This window comes from Anomaloglossus baeobatrachus, chromosome 2 (assembly GCF_048569485.1).
Source record: "Anomaloglossus baeobatrachus isolate aAnoBae1 chromosome 2, aAnoBae1.hap1, whole genome shotgun sequence".
Lineage (NCBI taxonomy): Eukaryota > Metazoa > Chordata > Amphibia > Anura > Aromobatidae > Anomaloglossus > Anomaloglossus baeobatrachus.
In genome coordinates this window covers 799,191,516-799,211,213 of record NC_134354.1, presented here as the reverse complement: position 1 = coordinate 799,211,213, position 19,698 = coordinate 799,191,516, and the positions used below count along the sequence as shown (strand labels likewise).

General features: G+C 52.8%; 1 protein-coding gene across 4 annotated transcripts in view; it reads left to right on the top strand.

The window, feature by feature from the left end:
- Positions 1–19,698, top strand: part of HPX (hemopexin) — a 298,112-nt gene that overhangs the window by 261,810 nt on the left and 16,604 nt on the right. For 2 of the 4 annotated variants that reach the window (XM_075337715.1, XM_075337716.1), the window contains exons 8-9: positions 9,484–9,600; positions 12,958–13,088. In XM_075337715.1, the coding sequence (XP_075193830.1) occupies positions 9,484–9,600; positions 12,958–13,088 (248 nt within the window). The remainder of the gene's footprint in view (positions 1–9,483; positions 9,601–12,957; positions 13,089–19,698) is intronic. The other 2 variants (XM_075337714.1, XM_075337717.1) reach the window with 1 other exon arrangement.

Here is a 19,698-nt window from a genome sequence, read left to right as displayed (position 1 = left end):
CACGCGTGCACGCTGCACGGAGACACGTTCAGTGAAAAATAACTGATGAGTGCGCAGACCCAGTGATTATAATGGGTCTGCGTATGTCAGTGATTCTGGTACGTATAAAAAAAAGCACAAACGTACCAGAATCACTGACGTGTGAAGGGGGCCTAAGATAGCCAAATCTAAAAACCCCTCCAACTGCCAAAAATATTAGGCTTTGATATTTATGAGTCTTTTGGGTGATTGAGAACATAGTTGTTGATCAATAACAAAAAAAATCCTCTAAAATACAACTTGCCTAATAATTCTGCACATACCAGATATACAGGCACCAACATCAGTCATACAGGCCACACATACACATATACTGTACAGGCACAAACACACGTACCATACACACGTACACAGGCACATACACACATATACTATTTCTACAGATGAGACAACTGGAGCAGTTTGCTCTTGAGAAGCGGCTAAAATACCTGTGGAGAGGAGCAGACGTCTCATTGACAGTTACAGGAATCTCTTGGTTGCAGTGATTGCCGCAAAAGGGTGTGCAACAAAATATTAAGTTAAGGAGAAGAAGGGGGAGGAGGAGGAAGAGGGGGGAGGAGAAGGAGGGGGAGGAGCTGGAGGAGGGGGAGGAGGGGGAGGAGAAGGAGGGGGAGAAGAGGGGGAGGAGGGGGGGAGGAAGAGGGGGAGGAGAAGGAGGGGGAGGAGCTGGAGGAGGGGAAAGAGAAGGAGGGGGAGGAAGAGGGGGAGGAGTGGGGGGGAAGAGGGGGAGGAGCTGGAGGAGGGGGAAGAGAAGGAGGGGGAGGAAGAGGGGGAGGAGAAGGAGTGGGAGGAGCTGGAGGAGGGGAAAGAGAAGGAGGGGGAGGAGGGGGGCGGAAGAGGGGGAGGAAGAGGGGGAGGGGAAGGAGACTGAGGAAGAGGGGGAGGGAAGAGGGGGAGGAGAAGGAGGGGGAGGAGCTGGTGGAGGGGGGGAAGTAGAGAGGGAGGAGGGGGGGGAGGATGAGGGGGAGGAGAAAGAGAGGGAGGAGGGGGGGAGGATGAGGGGGAGGAGAAGGAGGGGGAGGAGCTGGAGGAGGGGGAAGAGAAAAAGGGGGAGGAGGGGAGGAGGAAGAGGAGAAGGAGTGGGAGGAGCTGGAGGAGGGGGAAGAGAAGGAGGGGGAGGAAGAGGGGGAGGAGGGGGGAGGAAGAGGGGGAGGAGAGGAGGAGGGAGGAGGGGGAAGAGGGGGAGGAGCTGGAGGAGGGGGAAGAGAAGGAGGGGGAGGAAGAGGGGGAGGAGAAGGAGTGGGAGGAGCTGGAGGAGGGGAAAGAGAAGGAGGGGGAGGAGGGGGGCGGAAGAGGGGGAGGAAGAGGGGGAGGGGAAGGAGACTGAGGAGAGGGGGGGGAAGAGGGGGAGGAGAAGGAGGGGGAGGAGCTGGAGGAGGGGGAAGTAGAGAGGGAGGAGGGGGGGAGGATGAGGGGGAGGAGATGAGAGGAAGGAGGGGGGGAGGTGAGGGGGAGGAGAAGGAGGGGGAGGAGCTGAGGAGGGGGAGGAGGAAGAAGGGGGAGGAGGGGGAGGAGTGGAGAGGTGGAGGGATGGTGGAGGAGAAGGAGGGGGGAGGAGAGGGGGGAGGAGGGGGGAGGAAGAGGGGGAGGAGAAGGAGGGAGGGAGGAGAAGGGGGAGGGGAGGAGGAGGGGGAGAGAGTGGGAGGGGAGGAAGAGGGGGAGGAGGAAGAGGGGGGGAGGAGGAGGGGGGAGGGGAAGAAGGAAGAGGGGAGGAGGAGGGGGAGGAGCCATCATGCCATCATCATTTCTGTCCAGGCCGATTTCATAAGGTTTATTTTTTTAATTGCTATTACTTTTGTCAGATTCAAGTTATTTCTGTGACCATTGTGGGCTTTTCTTTCATTAAACAAAGGGAGAGGGGAACCAGCAATTTTGACCATGTGTGTATACACTTGTATTATATATACAGAGAACACATGCACAATTATATACAGTGCAAACAACATAGGTTGTATGTAGAAACAAGCAGACAGATCCTACAAGTATACAGGGCCGTCGTCAGCACCAGCAAACCCGGTCAAATGCCGGGGCCCTGAGATGCCGGGGGTCCCACTCGCGGTAGCAGGAGTGGCGCACCGCTACTCAGGGGGGCCTGGTGCCCGTGCTGTCACTGCCCCCCTCCCCCGCCGAGGATCGCGCTTTCAATTGTATCGGCATCGCAGTTGCCGATGCAATTGAGAGCAATGATGAGAGAGTGAGCTGCGTGCTGCCTCTCTTATCATCCTCCATGCTGTGACTGTTGGCGCTCTGACAGCTCTGCAGCGGAGCGCGGTGACATCATCACTGTGCGCCTGCAGTGAGGTCAGAGCGAGCGACAGCAGTGGACACGCCGAGGAGACCGGAGCAGCAGGGGAACGAGAAGTGAGTATTAATTACTGTATACTACATGAGGGTGCCTACTGCTATCTGGCTCTGCACTGTGCTATATACAGGCTGTGCTATATACAGGCTGTATACTATATGAGGGTACCTACTGCTATCTGGCTCTGCACTGTGCTGTATACAGGCTCTCCTATATACAGGCTATATACTATATGAGCGTGCCTACTGCTATCTGGCTCTGCACTGTGCTATATACAGGCTGTCCTATATACAGGCTATATACATTCACATTAAGGAGGTGCAGGAGAAAGGTGGAAACCACCGAACCTGTTAAGGGAGAAGCTGCAGCCGGCTGTGGGCCCCGTTCATCACCCCGTTTAGTTTACCAGAGACTCCAGTGTGTTGTGTCATAGTGAGTACACCAGTGCCTTCGGGCCGCGCACCGCGCTGCACCGCACCCCGCACCCAGCACGCACCCATCCCCTCAGCACCTCCCTCGGGCCCCCGGGACCATCACTCCCCTACCCACGGAGGGGTCAACACCAAGCTGCACAACACCGTCCCCGGGAGGCCTAGTCAACGGCAGCGGTGTTGTCCATCCATTCACCACAACCTGTGGGTGGCGTCACGAACTTAAATCCCCCACAAACCACTGCGGCTCCGGCCGTGGAACTCCCCACCGAAGTCCATGCGTGTAGCGCCAACCCCCTTGCAGAGCGACGTGACCCCCGGGTCCGTGAGGAGCTCGAGCCACCCACCGACGAGCACGGATCCGAGCGGCTCAGCAGCCAGCCAAGCCCACGGGGCGGTACACATACTACTATACCCCCAGAGTTGTATGTCCCCTCCACCCAGGTGCTGTATACCCCCTCAGAGCTGTATGTCCCCCCACCCCAGTGCTGTATACCCCCCAGAGCTGTATACCCCCAGAGCTGTATGTCCCCCCCACCCCAGAGCTATATACCCCCAGAGCTGCATTTCACCCCCCACCTCACAACTGTTTGTCCCCCCCACCTCAGTCACTGCCCTCCTCTAGAGCTGTATGCCCCCCATTGCTGTATACCCCTTTCCTCAGTAATATGTATTCCCCCCAGTAATGTGTATGTCCCCAGCCTCTCTTGTGATGTATATACAGCAGTGTTAGTGTGCTCTATGTGTGGCCATGTCTGTTAGACAAGCCGGGAGGTGAATGAAGCTGTTGCCGGCTTCCCAATATTATAAATATATATACAGGATAAATATATAAAAATAATGTGTGCGTGTGTGTGTGTGTGTGTGTGTGTGTCTATGTATGTCAGTGTATATGACTGTGTATAGATTTATGTCTATTTATATGTGTTTTTGTGAATTTCTCTTTAAATAAATATGTGTACATATGGCTGTATGTGTATGTATCTGTGCATGTCTATGTGTGGATGGGGCCCACTGAGACTCTTTCGCCCGGGGCCCACAAAAACCTGGAGCCGGCCCTGCAAGTATATACTCACCTCTGTTTCTTCATAAGTTGCTTATGACCCTCTGATGTTTTTCCTGCTCTTCCTCTCCTGCTGTGGATGTGGAGCTGTGCGGCCTCCATCTTCCTGCTGTGGATGTGGAGCTCTGCGGCCTCCATCTTCCTGCTGTGGATGTGGAGCTGTGCAACCTCCATCTTCCTGCTGTGGATATGGAGCTGTGCAGCCTCCATCTTCCTGCTGTGGATGTGGAGCTGTGCAGCCTCCATCTTCCTGCTGTGGATGTGGAGCTGTGCGGCCTCCATCTTCCTGCTGTGGATGTGGAGCTGTGCGGCCTCCATCTTCCTGCTGTGGATGTGGAGCTATGCAGCCTCCATCTTCCTGCTGTGGATGTGGAGCTGTGCGGCCTTCATATTCCTTCTGTGGATATGGAGCTGTGCGGCCTCCATCTTCCTGCTGTGGATATGGAGCTGTGCAGCCTCCATCTTCCTGCTGTGGATGTGGAGCTGTGCGGCCTCCATCTTCCTGCTGTGGATGTGGAGCTATGCAGCCTCCATCTTCCTGCTGTGGATGTGGAGCTGTGCGGCCTTCATATTCCTGCTGTGGATATGGAGCTGTGCGGCCTCCATCTTCCTGCTGTGGATGTGGAGCTGTGCGGCCTCATATACCTGCTGTGGATGTGGAGCTGTGCGGCCTTCATCTTCCTGCTGTGGATGTGGAGCTGTGCAGCCTCCATCTTCCTGCTGTGGATGTGGAGCTGTGCGGCCTCCATCTTCCTGCTGTGGATGTGGAGCTGTGCGGCCTCCATCTTCCTGCTGTGGATGTGGAGCTGTGTGGCCTCCATCTTCCTGCTGTGGATGTGGAGCTGTGCGGCCTCCATCTTCCTGCTGTGGATGTGGAGCTGTGCGGCCTCCATCTTCCTGCTGTGGATATGGAGCTGTGCGGCCTCCATCTTCCTGCTGTGGATGTGGAGCTGTGCGGCCTTCATATACCTGCTGTGGATATGGAGCTGTGCGGCCTTCACCTTCCTGTTGTGGATGTGGAGCTGTGCGGCCTCCATCTTCCTGCTGTGGATGTGGAGCTGTGCAGCCTCCATCTTCCTGCTGTGGATGTGGAGCTGTGCGCCCTCCATCTTCCTGCTGTGGATGTGGAGCTGTGCGGCCTTCATATTCCTGCTGTGGATGTGGAGCTGTGCAGCCTTCATCTTCCTGCTGCCCCCCAGCTATGCCCTCCTCTCCTGCTGTGGATGTGGAGCTGTCCTCCATCTTCCTGCTGCCCCCCAGCTATGCCCTCTATTCCTGCAGTGGATGTGGAGCTGTTCGGCCTCCATCTTCCTGCTGCCCCCAGCTATGCCCTCCTCTCCTGCGGTGGATGTGGAGCTGTGCGGCCTCCATCTTCCTGCTGCCCCCAGCTCTGCCCTCCTGTCGCGGGCGGGGAGGAGGGTGTCGGCACACTACGCTCACCCCCTTCTGCTCGGGTCCGGCGGCCGCTGCTCAGTGGTGGCTCGAGCTGTAGGCCGGATCCCGGGGGGTTCTCGAGCGGCACTCCTCGCCCGTGAGTGAAAGGGGATTTGTTGGGTGTGGGAATTGTTTATTGTCCGTGACGCCACCCACGGTTGTGGTGATTTCACCACCGCTGCTCAATACGGGGATCCCGGGGATGGTGATGCGGAGCAGCCAGGTGTTGTGTTGCCCCTCCGTGGGTAGGGGTTGGTGATCCCGGGGCCCGGTGATGGTGAGGGAGGTGCAGGGCCTGGTGGGGGCAGGGACGCGGGGGCAGCGCTGTGCCTTGCGGCACTGTGGTACTCACTCAGCCTGAGACGTTGACACAGTTTTTACGGTAAACCAAACGGCTGGTAAGACGGTCCCACGGACGGCTGCACTTGCTCTCCCAGTAGGTAACGGTGATGTCCCTCTTCCTTGCACCTTTGTTTACTTGTTGGTTGCGATGGGTCCCCACCGGTAACCCGCTCCCCGGCTTCAAGCTGGACCGGAGGAGCTCTACTCTTTGCCCGCAGGCGCTGGCCCTAAGAAACTGGTGCCTTGGCGGTGGCGGTGTCTCTCCTACTCTGGTTGGGCTGTTGCCTTCAATCGGGACTTGGTTGTTGGGGGATCTGCGTCCCCTTCACTGACGGATTCGGCAAATTATGGCGACTCCTAGCCTTGCCGGGGTCCGAGAGGCCCCTGCCCTGGTGCTGACTGTCCTTCGGAACACTGCTCCAGACCGCCGGGCCACTACCCGTCCGCGGTCCTTCCAGGAACTTCCAAACGGTCCCCCTCCAGACAGTCACCGCCGTTGCTGACCTTGCTGACCTGTCCTGCACACAGCTGGACTACTTCAGGCTTTCTCTCTGTCACCACTCTTGCTTTCCTCCTTTACCACTTTACTTTGCTTCTACTTTCACTTCCTTAGCTCATCTTCGCTGTTTACTCCTTCACTCCCCTAACTAAACTGCCTGGTTTTTTCCGCCTCCAGAGCTGTGTCCTCCTCGGTGGGCGGAGCCAACCGCCTGGCCCACCCCCTGGTGTGAATCATCAGCCTCTGGAGGAAGGCAACAAGGATTTCTGGTTAGCTTTGGTGTTCCTAACTGGGATGTAGGGTGTGGTGGTGTGTGACCTGTGTCCCCTGGCTTGCCCAGGGCGACACACTCCTCTCCTGCGGTGGATGTGGAGCTGTCCTCCATCTTCCCGCTGCTCCTCAGCTCTGCCCTCCTCTCCTGCTGTGGATGTGGAGTTGTGCAGCCTCCATCTTCCTGCTGCCCCCAGCTATGCCCTCCTCTCCTGCAGTGGATGTGGAGCTGTTCGGCCTCCATCTTCCTGCTGCCCCCAGCTCTGAGCTCCTCTCCTGCTGTGGATGTGGAGCTGTTCTCCATCTTCCTGCTGCTCCCCAGCTCTGAGCTCCTCTCCTGCTGTGGATGTGGAGTTGTGCAGCCTCCATCTTCCTGCTGCCCCCAGCTCTGAGCTCCTCTCCTGCTGTGGATGTGGAGCTGTTCTCCATCTTCCTGCTGCTCCCCAGCTATGCCCTCCTCTCCTGCTGTGGATGTGGAGCTGTGCAGCCTCAATCTTCCTGCTGCCCTCAGCTCTGTCCTCCTCTCCTGCTGTGGATGTGGAGCTGTGCAGCCTCCATCTTCCTGCTGCTCCCCAGCTCTGAGCTCCTCTCCTGCTGTGGATGTGGAGTTGTGCAGCCTCCATCTTCCTGCTGCTCCCCAGCTCTGAGCTCCTCTCTTGCGGTGGATGTGGAGCCGTCCTCCATCTTCCTGCTGCCCCCCAGCTCTGCCCTCCTCTCCTGCTGTGGATGTGGAGTTGTTCGGCCTCCATCTTCCTGCTGCTCCCCAGCTCTGCCCTCCTCTCCGGCTGTGGATGTGGAGCCATCCTCCATCTTCCTGCTGCCCCCCAGCTATGCCCTCCTCTCCGGCTGTGGATGTGGAGCTGTCCTCCATCTTCCTGCTGCCCCCCAGCTATGCCCTCCTCTCCTGCTGTGGATGTGGAGCTGTGCAGCCTCCATCTTCTTGCTGCCCCCCAGCTATGCCCTCCTCTCCTGCTGTGAATGTGGAGCTGTCCTCCATCTTCCTGCTGTCCCCCAGCTATGCCCTCCTCTCCTGCTGTGAATGTGGAGCTGTCCTCCATCTTCCTGCTGCCCCCCAGCTATGCCCTCCTCTCCTGCTGTGGATGTGGAGCTGTGCAGCCTCCATCTTCTTGCTGCCCCCCAGCTATGCCCTCCTCTCCTGCTGTGAATGTGGAGCTGTCCTCCATCTTCCTGCTGCCCCCCAGCTATGCCCTCCTCTCCTGCTGTGAATGTGGAGCTGTCCTCCATCTTCCTGCTGCCCCTCAGCTCTGTCCTCCTCTCCTGCTGTGGATGTGGAGCTGTGCAGCCTCCATCTTCCTGCTGCCCCTCAGCTCTGTCCTCCTCTCCTGCTGTGGATGTGGAGCTGTGCAGCCTCCATCTTCCTGCTGCTCCCCAGCTCTGAGCTCCTCTCTTGCGGTGGATGTGGAGCCGTCCTCCATCTTCCTGCTGCCCCCCAGCTCTGCCCTCCTTGTTAAAAAATATACTCTTAAATATATTTTTTCTTCAAATACGTAAAGCCGCATGAAAGAAAGAACTTCCAAAGATGTAAAAAATAAATGTATTTTATCTATTTAAAAATGGTTGCCAGGGTTCAGTTACAGAAAGGAAAAAATAATATACTTTGATAGCTTATGTAAAAAGAGTTCATTTAGTCCATACTGAACAATGGGAAGTCTTTACCCATCTCTCTTTGGCTCCTGAATGGCAATGCAGGGGATGTCATCTCAGCGTGTCATATCTTGCAGCACTGGAGTCTTCTCACAGCAGGCAATGTGGAGAGCGAACAGTAGCCCCCTCCATCGTGCATTATATACCAGCTGTTCAAACCATATAGGGCATTCTAGTGTAACACAGTTGAATATAATTCCATATTACGTAACCTTCTGGAAACTTCGGAAAGCTTCGGGAAGGATTCAAATATATCCCTCCATGCTCAGCACAAGTATATTCAATATGGGCATATTTATCCCTTATAAACTTTATTAATAACCTATGCCCTCCAACATAAACAGAACTATGAACGTATATGTCTTACTATGAAATATTTGATAACTTGATGTATTAATTTCAATCATTTTACACTCCTCTCCTGCTGTGGATGTGGAGTTGTGCAGCCTCCATCTTCCCGCTGCTCCTCAGCTCTGCCCTCCTCTCCGGCTGTGGATGTGGAGCCGTCCTCCATCTTCCCGCTGCTCCTCAGCTCTGCCCTCCTCTCCTGCGGTGGATGTGGAGCTGTTCGACCTCCATCTTCCTGCTGCCCCCCAGCTATGCCCTCCTCTCCTGCTGTGGATGTGGAGCTGTCCTCCATCTTCCTGCTGCCCCTAGCTATGCCCTCCTCTCCTGCTGTGGATGTGGAGCTGTCCTCCATCTTCCTGCTGCCCCTAGCTATGCCCTCCTCTCCTGCTGTGGATGTGGAGCTGTTCGGCCTCCATCTTCCTGCTGCCCCCCAGCTCTGAGCTCCTCTCCTGCGGTGGATGTGGAGTTGTGCGGCCTCCATCTTCCCGCTGCTCCTCAGCTCTGCCCTCCTCTCCTGCGGTGGATGTGGAGCTGTTCGACCTCCATCTTCCTGATGCCCCCCAGCTATGCCCTCCTCTCCTGCGGTGGATGTGGAGCTGTCCTCCATCTTCCTGCTGCCCCTAGCTATGCCCTCCTCTCCGGCTGGCCTCTGCTCATCATTGGCTGCAGCCTCCTCTATTGAGCAGTGAGTCCCGCCATATCCTCCGCATGCTCTCCCTCAGCCGGGGGAGGAGCGGAGTGTCTTGCAGGGGAGCATAGGAAGGGCCTTTTATTGGTTCCAGGGCCCATCGGTATTCACCAGTTTCCTGATGCGTCAGTCGGACCCTGGAAATATACAATATTTATTACAGTGCGTGGCCTTCCATTAGTTGTGAGGGGCCCCCCTTCCCCTCTGGGCCCCGTCGGTTCAGTTGCATCAGCTGCACCGGCTATATGTCCACCACTGAACAGCAACCCATGTGGTAAAGGCGGTGCTCACCCAGCGATACAGCCAATGATGCGGTGTCAGGACTACAGCCCCCATCATCTTTCTATCACCTGCAATTTATTGTGACTGTGTCCCTGACCTGGGTCTTTATCTCTCCCCCAGGTCACCGGCACGTTGTGCGGCAGAATGTCACCCTGGCGTCCATCATAAACCGCTGCAGCAATCGCTCCTATGACGCTTTCAGCTCTGACGATGCATCCAGGACGTACGCCTTCCGAGGTGACAGCGAGGACAGAGGCTCTGACCAGGGGCCGGTATACAGGGAACAGGGATCGTCCACGTGACTGATATACAGGGAACAGGGATCGTCCACGTGACTGATATACAGGGAACAGGGATCGTCCACGTGACTGGTATACAGGGTACAGGGATCGTCCATGTGACTGGTCTACAGGGTACAGGGATCGTCCACGTGACTGGTATACAGGGAACAGGGATCGTCCACGTGACTGGTATACAGGGTACAGGGATCGTCCACGTGACTGGTATACAGGGAACAGGGATCGTCTACGTGACTGGTATACAGGGAACAGGGATCGTCCACGTGACTGGTATACAGGGTACAGGGATCGTCCACGTGACTGGTATACAGGGAACAGGGATCGTCCACGTGACTGGTATACAGGGAACAGGGATCGTCCACGTGACTGGTATACAGGGAACAGGGATCGTCCACGTGACTGGTATACAGGATACAGGGATCGTCCATGTGACTGGTCTACAGGGTACAGGGATCGTCCACGTGACTGGTATACAGGGAACAGGGATCGTCCACGTGACTGGTATACAGGGTACAGGGATCGTCCACGTGACTGGTATACAGGGAACAGGGATCGTCTACGTGACTGGTATACAGGGAACAGGGATCGTCTACGTGACTGATATACAGGGAACAGGGATCGTCTACGTGACTGGTATACAGGGTACAGGGATCGTCTACATGGCTGATATACAGGGAACAGGGATCGTCTACGTGACTGGTATACAGGGTACAGGGATCGTCCACATGACTGGTATACAGGGAACAGGGATCGTCTACGTGACTGGTATACAGGGAACAGGGATCGTCTACGTGACTGGTATACAGGGAACAGGGATCGTCCACGTGACTGGTATACAGGGTACAGGGATCGTCCATGTGACTGGTCTACAGGGTACAGGGATCGTCCACGTGACTGGTATACAGGGAACAGGGATCGTCCACGTGACTGGTATACAGGGTACAGGGATCGTCCACGTGACTGGTATACAGGGAACAGGGATCGTCTACGTGACTGGTATACAGGGAACAGGGATCGTCTACGTGACTGATATACAGGGAACAGGGATCGTCTATGTGACTGGTATACAGGGTACAGGGATCGTCTACATGGCTGATATACAGGGAACAGGGATCGTCTACGTGACTGGTATATAGGGTATAGGGAGCATGCTTATGGCTGGTATACAGGTTATAGGGAGCGTCCATGAGGCCAGTATACAGGTTTATAGTGCTCATCCTTGTGGCTGGTATACATGGCATAGAGATCGTCCACGCATCAGAACTGATTTTTGAGTAACATTTGTGTTTGGCATGAACACCGAACCTCGTGTTCGCTCATCTTTATTAGGGATCAAACAGTATCATGAAAACCAAGGAGCACAACAGCCAGGTCAGGGATAAAGAGGTGAAGAGTAAAGCAGGGTTAGGTTATAAAATAATTGCCCAAGCTTTCAAAATCTCACTCAGCCCTGATTATTCCATTATTGAAAAATGGAAGGAGTAAAGGATTACTGCAAACCTAAAAGACATGGCGTCTGTGATGGTGGGATATGGGGGAGGTGTATCTTGCTGTACAGATTTCTATTTCAAGCTTGGTTCATTGTCTTATTTGAACTTCTTCTGTGTACATTTCTATTGTTGTAGGTAATCACCCCCTATATTGCAAGGTTGTAGCCTCTTGAGGCACTTCCATCCCTGGGAGTAGGGGGAGGTGGGCCTAGAGTCCAACTAGTGTAAACTCTCTGCTTACCTGGGAGATTCAGTCAGTCTGTGTGAACCTTGAAGAAAGAAGATTGATCCTCTGGGAGGGAATAGCTGAGGCTGGATCCTAGGGCCTGTGTATGGACAGTTACAGACTGGAGATCAGTGGCCACGTGGGATTGCGTTTTGTTGTTCACCTATTGGACTCAAGGAACTCATATAAGGACCATTGCCCTATTTTCCCTGGCATCGGAATACCAGGCGGTGCCCCTGGATCTTTTGTTTTGTTGTGGACTCCTTGCAGACTTTAAGGATCTATATTTATGTTTGGTGCTTTATCATTGTGGTTCCAATAAAGCCCTTTGGATTGTTCCTTGGCCTGTTGTCCCTCCTTGCTCTGCTGTACACCCCGTCACAGCGTCCACCAAAACTGACATCCCAAGAAGGAGAGTGCTAATGGGAGAATATTCGAGAGGCCCATGGTCAGTGGAGAGATCAGAGATCACAGCTCACGGGAGAATCTGTCCGCAGGATGACTATAAGTTGTAGACTCCACAAATCTGCCCTAGAAGAGCGGCAAGAAGAAGCCATGAAGAGCACACAGCGAGCAGTGGAAGAATGGGCTCCGGTTAGAGGAGACCAAAGGAGAGCTGAGCTAAATGCAAAACCCTCTGTGTATGGCGGAAACTAACACTGCACATCACCCTGAAAACCGCATCCCCACTGTCACACATGCTGGAAGCAGCATCCTGCTGTAGGGACGCTTTTCTTCAGCCAGCGCAGGGAAGCTGGTCAGAGGTGATGGGAAGATGGATTTGCTAAATACAGGGGAATATACATATACAGCTATCTGCAGGGGCAGAGAAGCTGTTCCAAGGTGATGAGAAAATGGATGGAGATAAATAGACGGCGATCCTGGAGGAAAATGTATTAGAGGCTGCAGAACATGTGAGACTGGGGCGTAGGTTCACCTTCCAGCAGGACAATGACCCTAAACATCCTGCAGAGCCACAATGGAGGGTTTAGATTTGACCATATTCCTGTGTGTGAGCGGCCGTGTCACCGTCCAGACCCAAATCCACCGAGATCAGACGTCTCCATCCAACCTCACTGAGCGAGAGAAGGGGAAAATGTCACCTCTAGATGTGCAAAGCTGGAGAGACAGACCTCAAAAGACAGAGAAAGGTGGTCTTACAAAATACTGGTTCCAGGGGATGAATACTAATGCAAGACAGAGAAAGATGGAACTACAAAGTACTAACTCCGGGGGCTGAATACTAATGCAAGACAGAGGAAGCTGGTCCTACTCAGACGCAGGCGTACCTTTTTTTTGTGGTAAATTAGTGTTATCAGGGAAGACTTTGATTTTTGCCTTGGTGAACACATGAAAAGTGTCAGTTTAATAATTCAGCCTTTTCTTTGTCCTGTATAATTATCCTGCTGTAATCTTTTATGGTGTCAATACCATCTTTTTTCCTTTTGCATTGATGTATTTATAGAAGAATTTGGGGTTTAATTTGTATTTTGTCGATTTTTGTCCAGTGTGAGGGAGGACATGGATCGTCAGCGTTATCACAAGTTTCCTGACCAATTGTCATGTTTCTGTGTTGCAGGTGGCTGGTACTTCCGCCTGGACAGCAGTAAGGATGGCTGGCATCCCTGGCCCCTCAATCACACCTGGAGTAACTTGCAGGGGGTGGTGGACGCCGCATTCACCTTTGCCAACCGGATGTATTTTATTCAGGTGAGTCATCACAATGACTGTGGGAGAGCGGGGAACTGGGGTTCCTAAGCTGTCCCTCAAGCTAGGGAACCCAATGCTATTCCTAACCTCAGGGATACTCCTGGTAGTGGATAAGCCTGAATCTCCTTCCTGGCCCTACTCCTCACCAGTCCTGATTTGATTCCTCCTCCCGCCTTTCTCCATGGAGGGACAGGACAGAAGTGTGATAAAACCCACAGATAAGAACCGATAAAAGAAAAAAACAAAACTCTGTCACACAGCACACACACACAATGGTAAAAAATATAAGAAATTCCGGAAAAAAACAAGAGCAGAAAGGAAGCTATAAAACAACAGGGATAAACTCCACAATCGCTCCAAGGTGTGAGCACATCTTTCACCAGAAAATCTGGGACACCAGACCTCACACACCAACAAAGACAAACTATAGCTGGCATGAGTGGAAAGATTCAACCAGCATAAATAGGGGAGCAGATGTGATAGGCCTCTCCACAACATGTGATCAAAGGAGCAAGCAGATCAGAAGAGATTAACTCTTCCTAGCCTGCCTCTGAATCAGCACACAACAGGTCGACGTCCGAGTCTGCCTGTATTGATCTCAGACACCAGAGAAAACATTGGGCAGAGTCTGAGAATCTGCAATCTGACAGTTGCTGAACTTTGTGCAAAACTGCTTGTGACAGAATCAGTGTGAAGGCAGGACACATTTATTTGGGAAGCTAAAAGGTTATAAAAGGCAGAAGAGGAACATCCCTTTAAGAGCTCAGCCTTGCCCAATCATGAAGAACTGCATAGCAGAATCAATCGATCCTTCTGTCTGTTGGGGTAAGTCAAGCCCATGATCAATACCAGGTGGTGTCCTCAGACTTCAGTGACCACCAGCTGCATGGAGGGTCCGTGGCGAGGGTTTAGTCATCTACGTACAGACGTGAAAACGCAGCATGTTAGTGTCCATAATTCTTCCTCAATACTACAAAGTCCTCCAAGCGGCCATGTGTCCATCTCAAATTGTGGTGAGTGCACTTGTAGACACTCAAACACCTCACCGGCCATCATAGTATCTCACTACTACCTGTATTATACTAGTCATACTAAGTGTGATAGACAGATTATGTGGCATGTGTAGTGTGCAGAAGCAAAATTTAGTTCACAGCCTTGGGCCTGCAACACACATCCGTGCCCCCGGTACGTGTTTGGTACGTTTTGCACGTACCGGAGACACATTGACCAATGTTAGCCTATGGTAGATGGCACACACACGTAAAATCACACGGAACGTGTGTCCGTGTAGTTAGTACGTGTGTGCGTTTTTCCACTCGGCCGACATGTACGTTTTTGGCTGACAGCACGCAGGCACGGACCCGCTAAAGTCAATGGGTCCGTGCCTGCACGGACGACACACGTAGCATGTCCGTGTTCAGCACGTATCGTCCGTGTGCGTTTTTAAACGAACAATGTCGGGTTTTTTTTTTTTTGTTAAATGTCAGTCTACTTACTTTTTTTTTTCTGCTGTTCTCAGTCATCATCCCTTTGGCGCTCGGTCTGTATCTTCCCCTGTCGCATACTCACCGATCCCCGATCATCAGCGCGGCAAAGAACAGCTGTGCCAAAGATACGCGGCTTCAATTAATTTGAAAAAGCCGGCCGCTCATTAATCAATCTCGTATTCCCTGCTTCCCACGCCCACAGGTACCTATGATTGGTTGCAGTGAGACACGCCCACATGCTGAGTGACAGCTGTCTCACTGCAACCAATCACAGCCGCTGGTGGGCAGGTCTATACTGTGCAGTAAAATAAATAATTAATTAATTTACAAAAAAACGATGTGCGGTCCCCCCCAATTTTGATACCAGCCAGTGTAAAGCCATATGTCTGAAGGCTGGTATTCTCAGGATGGGGAGCCCCACGTTATGGGGAGCCCCCCAGCCTAACAATATCAGCCAGCAGCCGCCCAGAATTGCCGCATCCATTAGATGCGATAGTTCTGGAACTCTACCCGGCTCTTCCCGATTTGCTCTGGTACGTTGGCAATCGGGGTAATAAGGAGTTAATGACAGCAACCCATAGCTGCCAATAAGTCCTAGATTAATCATTGCAGGCGTCTATGAGACACCCCCAATGATTAACCTGTAATTTAAAGTTAATAAACACACAACGAAAAATCCTTTATTTGCAATAAAAAACAATAACAAATACCCTCGTTCACCAATTTATTAAGCCCCAAAAACCCATCCACGTCTGGCGTAATCCACGGAGGTCCCGCGTCGCTTCCAGCTCTGCGACATGAAGGTGACATGTTATGATCCGGAACCATGGAAGACCATCACAAATCATTGGCATAAGGTGACAAGAGCATTGGCAACTAATCTGGCCGCCATCCCCTTACTAACCATCACAACTAGAAGTAGCCGAGGGGTGAACTAACATCCTGTGCACCGCGAACCCAGCCGGAGAACTAACTATCCTAAAGGTAGGAAAGATGAATAACTCTCTGCCTCAGAAAATAGACAAGAATAGCAAGCCCCCCACATTCAAAGACTGCGGTGATATAGGAAAAACAATATACACAGGTAGATGACAGGATTAGCAAAAGGTGAGGCCCCCGCTGACTAAAATAGGAAAGGACAGGAAAGGGACTGATGGTGGCCAGAGAAAAACCCTGCAAAATACCAACTTCCTGATAGTACAAAAAGGCCCTCAGATCGCATGATCTGAACTCCGTCCTATACCAGGTGCCCTTGATTTTCCCCCTCATTGGATTGTTGGGGAACTCCCTGCAGTTCTGTGTGGAGTATAGCTCCTTTGGGTCCATGTGTTTGTGGCTTGTTGACTTTGTTATGATTCTTGTTTTCTGTTCATTGGTATGACAAGGGCACCTGGTATAGGACGGAGTTCAGATCATGCGATCTGAGGGCCTTTTTGTACTATCAGTAAGTTGGTATTTTGCAGGGTTTTTCTCTGGCCACCATCAGTCCCTTTCCTGTCCTTTCCTATTTAGTCAGCGGGGGCCTCACCTTTTGCTAATCCTGTCATCTACCTGTGTATTGTGTTTTTCCTATATCACCGCAGTCTTTGAATGTGGGGGGCTTGCTATTCTTGTCTATTTTCTGAGGCAGAGAGTTATTCATCTTTCCTACCTTTAGGATAGCTAGTTCTCCGGCTGGGTTCGCGGTGCACAGGATGTTAGTTCACCCCTCGGCTACTTCTAGTGTTGATGGTTAGTAAGGGGATGGCGGCCAGATTAGTTGCCAATGCTCTTGTCACCTTATGCCAATGATTTGTGGTGGTCTTCCATGGTTCCGGATCATAACAGTACATCCGGCCACAGCCTTCAATCAGACCAGGATTTAAATAAGCAGAGAGTTAGCAAAGGAAACACCCACTGCACAACACACCTGGTCCAAGTCCAAACCATTCCTGGCCACCAGAGGGAGCCTCCCAACAGCCAAAACATAACTAACATTCACAACAGTGACAGGAGCTGCAGAAGAACACCGCCGCTCCTGACAGCTCCACGCAGCATCTGAGGTGAGCCGCGCGATCAGCTGTGCTGTCACTGAGGTTACTCGCGGCCACCGCTGGATCCTCCAACTGTGAAAGCAAGTCGCCCGGGTGACAGTGATGAAGTCACAGGTGAGTTGCGGTCTCGGGGTGAGGACTCCAGCTAGCCGCGGGTAGCCTGAGTGATGGCAGCGCTAATCGCGCTGCTCACTTCAGTCAGTCAGGGGATTAGCGGTCACCGGTGAGTCCTTCACGGGTGACCGCTAATCAGTATGCGACACCCAGACAGAGCCGCGGTATGACAAAATGAAGTCAGGTGAAGTTCACCCGAGTTCATTCTCATCGTGCAACTCTGTCTGCTGTCTGCGGGTATGTATCAACGACATTGTGTATCACACACGGAACATTTTACACGGACATTACACGAACGCATACACAGCCATTCCACACGCACACACGGCTAGCATACGCCATCACACGGATGTCGTACGTACCGGAGAAACGCACATAAAAAACGGAACACGGACCCGAAAAATGGAAAGTGAGACACGTACGTTTTTTATGCCGAAGTGTGTCTTAGGGTATGTGCGCACGTTGCTTTTTACCTGCTTTTTACCTGCTTTTTTGCTGCTTTTTCTTCTGCGCTGTTTAATGCCAAAATGGATGTGTTCTTCTATTCAAGCAAAGTCTATGGGAATTTGGGTTTCTTGTTCACACTATGTTGTTCAAAATGCTGCCTTTTTGTGGCAGAACTTTGGTCAAAAACTCAGCTTTGCAGTGCAAAACCCAAATGGCAAAAACAATTGACATGTTGCTTCTTTGAAAAGCTGAGTTTTTGACCAAAGTTCTGCCACAAAAAGGCAGCATTTTGAACAACATAGTGTGAACAAGAAACCCAAATTCCCATAGACTTTGCTTGAATAGAAGAACACATCCATTTTGGCATTAAACAGCGCAGAAGAAAAAGCAGCAAAAAAGCAGGTAAAAAGCAGGTAAAAAGCAACGTGCGCACATACCCTTAGGCCTTAAAGACACTTCTTACTCGTAACCATTTACCATTCTATTCTCCCCTGGCCACATAAAGAAAGTGATAGACAGCCCTTTAGACCATGTCCACATGACTGCTAAAGTATTCTGCCATTATACAAATGTAGAAAACAGCGGGAACGGATTCATCACGAGATGCAGAGAGGAACCCACCTATCTTCATTGACCATAGTGAGGGCCGGTATCCTTCTGTAAGGATTCTCATCAAATTTCACACTTAGGTTCTTTTTATTGTAAGTCCACACACTCTGTCTCCTCACCATTCCTCTCTGCTCTAAGGCTATCTTCTCACCGATCCTCTCAGGTGGTCTCCTCACCGATCCTTTTAGGTCATTTCACTGGTCTTCTTAGGCCGTCTCCTCTCCATTCCTCTCTGCTTTCTGGCTGTCTCCTCAGTTCTTCCTTCTGCCATCAGACCGTCTTCTTACAGCTCCTATCTGTCCTCGGGTCGTCTCCTCAGCATTCCTCTCTGTCCTTGGGTCCTCTCCTCAGCACTCCTCTCTGCTCTCAGGCCATCTCTTCAGCGCTCCTGTTTACTCTCAGGCCATCACCTCTACTCCTCTCTGTTTTCAGGCCTGCTCCTCAGCGCTCCTCATAGGCCGTCTACTCAGCACTCCTCTTTGCTCTCAGGCCATCTCCTCAATGCTCCTTTCTGCTCTCAAGCTGTCTCCTCAGAGCTCCTCTCTTCTCTTGGGCCCTCTCACCACCGCTACTCTCTGCTCTCAGGCTGTTTCCTCAATGCTCCTCTCAGCCCCTCTCCCCAGCGCTCCTCTCAGACCGTCTCCTTAGAACTCCTCTCTGCTCTTAGGCCCTCTCATCAGCGCTCCTCTCTGCTCTCAGACCATCTCCTCAGCGTTCCTCTCTGCTCTTAGGTCATCTCCTTAGCACTCTTCTTTGCTGTCAGGCCCTCTCCTCAGCACTCCTCTCTGCTCTCAGGATGTCTCCTCAGCACTCCTCTCTGCTCTCAGACAATCTCAGCGCTCCTCTCTGCTCTCAGGTCATTTCCTCAGCCCTCCTCTTTGCTGTCAGGCCATCTCTTCAGCACTTCTCTCAGCTCTCAGGATGTCTCCTCAGCGCTCCCCTCTGCTGTCAGGCCCTCTCTTCAGCACTCCTCTCTGCTCTGACCATGTCCTCAGCGCTCCTCTCTGCTCTGACCATCTCCTCAGCGCTCCTATCTGCTCTCAGGTCATCTCCTCATCGATTCTCTCAGCTCTCAGGCCCTCTACTCAGCACTTCTCTCTGCTCTCAGGCCCTATCCTCAGCACTTCTCTCAGCTCTCAGGCTCTCTCCTCATCGCTTCTCTCTGCTGTCAGGCCCTCTCCTCAGCACTTCTCTCAGCTCTCAGGCCCTCTCCTCAGCACTCCTCTCTGCTGTCAGGCCGCCTCCTCAGCACTCCTCTCTGCTCTCAGGCCCTCTCCTCAGCACTTCTCTCAGCTCTCAGGCCCTCTCCTCATCGCTTCTCTCTGCTGTCAGGCCCTCTCCTCAGCACTTCTCTCAGCTCTCAGGCCCTCTCCTCAGCACTCCTCTCTGCTCTCAGGCCGCCTCCTCAGCACTCCTCTCTGCTCTCAGGCCCTATCCTCAGCACTTCTCTCAGCTCTCAGGCTCTCTCCTCATCGCTTCTCTCTGCTGTCAGGCCATCTCCTCAGCACTTCTCTCTGCTCTCAGGCCCTCTCCTCAGCACTCCTCTCTGCTCTCAGGCCGTCTCCTCAGCACTCCTCTCTGCTCTCAGGCCCTCTCCTCAGCACTTCTCTCAGCTCTCAGGCCCTCTCCTCAGCACGTCTCTCTGCTCTCAGGCCCTCTCCTCAGCACTTCTCTCTGCTGTCAGGCCATCTCCTCAGCACTCATTTCTGCTCTCAGGCCCTCTCCTCAGCACTCATTTCTGCTCTCAGGCCCTCTCCTCAGCACTTCTCTCTGCTCTCAGGCCCTCTCCTCAGCACTCATTTCTGCTCTCAGGCCCTCTCCTCAGCACTTCTTTCTGCTCTCAGGCCCTCTCCTCAGCACTTCTCTCTGCTCTCAGGCCCTCTCCTCAGCACTTCTCTCTGCTGTCAGGCCCTCTCCTCA